The 5,890-nt window shown below is 44.4% G+C and overlaps 1 protein-coding gene across 1 annotated transcript in view; it reads right to left on the minus strand.

Annotated features, from left to right (window-relative positions):
- The window catches only part of LOC119360996 (la protein 1-like), a 7,181-nt gene extending 4,846 nt beyond the window's left edge, over positions 1 to 2,335 (minus strand). The window contains exons 1-3 of the mRNA XM_037626404.1: positions 2,231 to 2,335; positions 2,050 to 2,128; positions 1,798 to 1,950 (exon numbers count right to left, since the gene is read on the minus strand). Coding sequence (XP_037482301.1) covers positions 1,798 to 1,950; positions 2,050 to 2,128; positions 2,231 to 2,320 — 322 coding nt within the window. The 5' untranslated portion in view covers positions 2,321 to 2,335. The remainder of the gene's footprint in view (positions 1 to 1,797; positions 1,951 to 2,049; positions 2,129 to 2,230) is intronic.
- Between the last annotated feature and the right edge of the window lie 3,555 nt (positions 2,336 to 5,890).

A 5,890-nucleotide genomic window follows, 5' to 3' on the forward strand; every position in this document is an offset into this window, starting at 1 on the left:
GTATGGGCTGAGCATCCACGTCTTCCACAGGGCCAGAAACCGTGGGTTCATTGGGTGCAGGCCTATTGTGTATCTTTCCATTAATAAAAGAAATTGGTGAAAAAATATATGTTGCCGGTATCTATCTTTGGTAGACGGCTTTTGCGAAGACCAATCCGAACCTCATGGCAATAAACAGAGCCACTTTATAACAATGCAAGAAGCGGCTAGAAAGGACGTGGAGAGGGCATTTGATGTGCTTTAAGGTTGTTGGGGAATTATGCGTAGCGCTGCAATGATGAGGGAATCAGAAACTTTGTGGCAGCTGATAACGTGTTGTTTTTTTGCACAATATGATTGTCGAGGATGAGGGTGATGGTGTAGCCCAAACTAATGATTTTGAAGCACCTGGAGAGGTTGAAATCCCAGAAGATCAAGATATAGCTCAGCTTATGACTTTTCTGCAGATGCATCAAAATCTTCGAGATTGCATAAGCAGCTACTCAATGATCTTGTGGAGCACATGTGGACCCATAAAATTTATGTAAACACTATTTATGCTGGTACTACCAACATTTGTTATGTGCGTGCGACATTGGTTTGTATGATCGACGTGCATGAATTTGCATGGATTTGAGAGTCCGGATTTGAGAGATGTGGATGCCCGAAGTGAAGTATGAGGGACAGTCGCCCGCGGGTGTGCCCGGGCTCTTTCGCGGACATATAGGGGGTCAGATTTACCAAGTTCCGTATGCTCTAAAAAGTAGTTAACTATGTATGTTGTGCCACATGGTACTTGAGCTAGTTTTTGTAAGTGTGCGTTTTAGAGGAAATGTTGCTTTGTGGTTACAAACTTATGAAGCTATGCATTACATTAATAGTTGGGAAGAACTAGTAGTAGCTTTTTCTCATAATTTTGGTAGAGACAAGTATCATATGCATTTCAAAAGCTTAGAGCATACAACCAAACTCCCCAAATTGATGGAGCAGACACAGGACCACTCATCGGAGAAGAAAATAATTGACCCAACCGGACCCCTCAAAGCCTCCAAGGTGTATAGGGGAAAAGGTGAAAGACATGACAGTGAAAAAAGACGGGTCAAACGTCCACGGACTGGCCCGGGGGCGGATTAGGTGTATGCAGCCGTAGATGCTCTTGGAACGTCTTACACATTAAGTGTTGGTATATAACATAAATTATGAGGAATTTGTTACCAAGTTTGTAAAAGGGTTAAAACATAAAATTCAGTCAGGCATACGTTTACATAAGCCTAGGACTGTTGATTCGGCTTTGTCTCTTGCTCAAACACAAGAAGAGGAGGCGAAACTTGCATCCAGCTCACGCTACAGAAGTGATTTCAAGTACTCCGCTCGAAGTGATTACAAGACGTGCAATCCAAAGAGTCAACTTGCTCTCATCTGGCTACAGCAGCTCGTTAGCTCTCCCAACTTTCTTCCCTGTATAAAAGAAAATGAAAATTAGTTACGGAACCATATCACTGGCATATTTCTACAAGAGCAACTCAAGTAAGACATGTTCATTCTGGCTAATTTGCACCATGCAGCAACCGTCCATTTTACCAGATGAATTAGCTAGATTATGATGAATATTTTTACCTAACATAAGAATAAATCATCTACTTCACGATGAACTACAGAGTTCACAAAGTCTTACATAAAACTGGAAAGTGGAATATTATCCTTCCACTTGAAGTTATGCCTCTTCAGCATCGAAACAGTACCCCCAACTGCGGATCACTATAGATTTCGCATCTCATGTAAAGGGACTGACATGCTAATGGAAAATAACTTCCTTACCATCCTCAGAGACGCGGAGGGCCGCTGAACACCGTAGCACCTTGGCGACCGCAAGCACTATCGTCTCAGGCACGCCGTCCTCCATCACGGTGGCATCTAGGCCAAGGTGCGACCTCATCTTGCTGAAGCAGCAGATGAGAGCCAAGCTCACCACTGCCCAATCCCAAACCCCCCAAAAAAGAGAACCGAAATTAGCATCAGCACGACAAAAAGCAAAGCACCATGATCATGAAAACAGTGAGGGACTCGTACATCCATCCTCACTCTCCTGGACGTGGTGCCGCAGGTAACGGTCGCGGGGGAGGTTGATGTCTCCGAAGTAGAACTCCACCTGCGGCTCATAGAAGAGGAGAGAAGAATAAGCAATCTCGACCCAGAAATTTCAGGGGGCCGCGAGACGGCTGGGATCGGAGACGGGGTCGGAGCTCCAAACCAGGCGGAGGACATTCTTTGCCTTGGTCTCGTCGAGGGAAACCGCGGAGGCGGCGGCGGTGGCAGGGGCGGCGACGTCTGTTGTCGCCATGGCTAACGCGTTTGGGCCGGAAGGGGCGGAGGCGCTAGGGTTTAGGCTTGTTTATTTAGCTGCGACGAAATAGAAAAGGTATCCGCCTGGGGGGTGAGGCGTGCATCCGGGCTTAGGCTGGTCATAGTGGGGAGTAACTTAGACTAGTAACATGCATACGTTACTAGTCTATGTTACTACTTTCATAGTGGGTAGTGTCATAGATATGGTAACATAGAACACTTCATTTATTATTTTGTAGATTCATTTTACATTGAAAACCGTTATGTGATGGTAACATATTATGTTACTCCATTTGCATCTCTCCTCATTAATTACTTGCCACATCATATTTCTTGCCTATGTGGCATGCATGTTACTACCTATGTTACTTCCACTATGAGCAGTCTTACGGGCTGAGCATCCACGTCTCCCACGCATTTGGGCTTTGCTAGGATTATGGAGTTGGACGAGAAACCGTGGGTTCATTGGGTGCAGGCCTACTATGCAAATCTAACATATAAAAGCTGCTAGAGTACCCGCCATTCCAGGGGCATTCGCGGCGCGCATGCATTCTGGCCGCACGATCTGCCTCGCTGGCCCGATTTTACAGTGCTGTCAAAAATCCCACGGTTAGCTTTTTTGGACATTGATCTTTCATGCTTGAGTGAATGACGTGTGGGGCTCCTTTCCCCGCGGGCCCGTTTTACAGCTACATTGAGAAGAAACCTCAGGGTCCCGTATGTTCTGTGCGCGGTGGAATCAGGTGAAAACCTAGCTGCCAATCCCCTCCCATCCTCGATCTCTAGACCCCATGCCTCGTCTCTCCTCCTCTCCTGCTCACGACCGCCGCGCCGCGCCCCTTCTCCTCCTTCTCCTCTACCCAGCGCCGCCTCTCCTCCTCTCCTTCTACCGGATCCTGCCGGATCCTCCCGCATGCCGGCTTCTCCTCGAAGAGAAGGGTCACATCCGCAGGAGAAGAGGGGTGGAGCGGGAAAATTGAGGAGTAGCATCGCAGCTGGGTCTTGACGGTGGGGGTGGAGGAGCAGGGGAGGCCGGTGGTGAGGCCGGTGGTGGGGCGAAGGAGCAGCGTGGCCGGTGACCGGGGCAAGAAGCAGCGGGGGCAGCGCTCCCATCACACTGGGGTGGAGCTGCAGGGGAGATGGGGTGGTAAGCCCTTGTTCATCATGGCTTCTATTGGCTTGCAGGTATACTCCAGCTAGGTTGTTCTTTCTCTAACTTAGGCTATGGTTGCAACCGTTGGATGTTTTGTTGGTCTTGATGTATTTGCTTTTTTATAAGCTTATAGTTTGAAAAACTATATACAATGATTCCTAATTTGATGCCAATAGCTCCTGTGAGCATCCACTGTGACGGGTTCTTGTGCTGATTACCAGAGGCAGCAGCACAGTCGTGGAGTACATGTACATCAACGCCGACGGTGCCGGCAACAATGACCCGAGGTGGGCGATTTGACCAGCGCAACATTCTTGTGTGTTCATTTAGACATTCAGGCAAGAATCTGGTCCTTGTCTTTCCATGCACGCCTATATTTTTAGACATTCTTGTTTCTGTGTATGCATACACATAGAAGAGATTAAATATGTCTGAAACATGTGAAAGCATGCATATTTTTACTGGGCTCGAAACATATCTGACCTCTGCTGCTCAAAATATCTAGGAGGAATTCTAAATGCCCAATTTTATCAATTATTTAGTTTAATAAAGTTTGTCCCTGATTCTCAGTCTCTTAGGTACAGTATGTTAGCTCAATAAAGGCCATTCCTGTCCTTAGTTTAACAGGTACAATGAGCTTTTCAATTTGTCGTTCTCATATTGCTTAGAGTGATTTTATCTTCGTCTTTATGCACACAACTTTTATGATTTCGGTCTCTAGATGAAGCTTTTGTGGCCAGCAATGAAAACTGCTTAAATATGAGCCCGCCTAGCACCCGTCATCCATGACCCTCCTCCTTAAGCCCTTCTTGTCTCTTCAGGCAGGTGAGCTCCTTCCTCCCCCCTCCTCTCTCTCTCTCTTTTGGTTTTATGCTGGTAGATGTGTTTGATGTGGGTTCTGCTACTGCCAGGCTTGGCTGCTGCTTGGCATAACTCTACTTGTGATGTTGCTATGTGCTACTATATGTTGTTGGTTGCCTCCTTGGTTATTTGTGAATCTGAAAACACTTTGTGAGAAGAAATGATTGAAGAGAAGGCTATGATCCAATGGGAAGAGCTTCATTTTCAGTTTTTTTTAAGAATTGATGAAGGACATGTCATATGTTCAGTTGCTAACATTCTCTCTATGGTGTATGCACTTGTTGTTCATTGCATCGGAGGGAGAGGAAAACTCTTTGTGAGAAGCAAGGATTGAAGAGAAGGCTATGAGCCAGTGAGAAAACCTGAACTTTAGTTTTTTATTTAAGAATTGATGAAGGATATGTCATATGTTCAGTTCCTCACATTTTCTCTATGGTGTATGTACCTGTTGTTCATTTCATTCAAGGGAGAAGACAACAAGAGTAAGAAAGCCTTGCAACATGAAGGCAGTACCACGCAGCACCAAGTCAAGCGCATTGGCCTCGATCGCAAGAGACCAGTACCATCAGATTCGCTTGACTGCTTGCTAGGTTAGTGGTTCATCTCTTATTCTTCTTCATGTAGGAAATAAAAGGTGCGCATATAGAAGAGTCCATACTGGGCATCCTTTTCTTTTTTAGTTTTTGCAATCCATGGCAAAGTGTGTTATATATTTTCATAATTCTTACCGCTTACTTATTTTTTCAGCAGCATAGATTTAAATGCAGTAACGCGTGTTTATGCTTTGCAGCCCGGCATCGAACAACACCCTTAATAAAGCTACATGGTGGACGCTAATTGTCATAATTTGACCGACAAATCTGTTTGAAAATAGATTATACACGATTGATGTGATTATTAGATGATTGCAGTCTACCCCAGGGTGAGTTTATCCTTTTGGTTTATACAAAAATGCTTATTTGGCTTCATGTGTAACATGAGTTTTCAGTATCTAATATTTGTTCTGTCCAACATGAGTACATGAGAAAGAAGTGCTACTACTACATTACTGCTGCTTGCCAAGGGAAAAGAGAGTTCAATTGTAAAATGAGATGCCAGGTATTGAGGGCTAGATTGTACATGGCAAAGATTAATTTGTTATGGTGAAGCCAAAGCTTTAGTGTTTGAGTCATTGGGTGTCATCTTTGTTAACTTATTATTAAGCATATCAACTATGTATTTTGTCCCACATAAATGAGAAAAACTCTGCTTTTTTGACATCATGACTCATTGTCATGTCTAAATATTTGAATTTTATATTGATGTTTTGATCGTGGATGCCAAAACATCACAATTTGCCTGATAGAGTTAATTCCATTATAAAATGAAGCTCCTTCCATCAATTAGATAGCTTTTATTAATTTGATTTTTCTATTTTGAATATACATATTGGTTATTTGGATGCTTTCGTTTGAAAATTTGCATAGATCAATGAGGATTCAGGCGGCGGGGAGGGGACTGGTGATAGGAAACATGGGTCCAAGAAGAAATCAAAGAGCATGGTGACTTGTTCTC

This window comes from Triticum dicoccoides, chromosome 2B (genome assembly GCF_002162155.2).
Source record: "Triticum dicoccoides isolate Atlit2015 ecotype Zavitan chromosome 2B, WEW_v2.0, whole genome shotgun sequence".
Classification (NCBI taxonomy): domain Eukaryota; kingdom Viridiplantae; phylum Streptophyta; class Magnoliopsida; order Poales; family Poaceae; genus Triticum; species Triticum dicoccoides.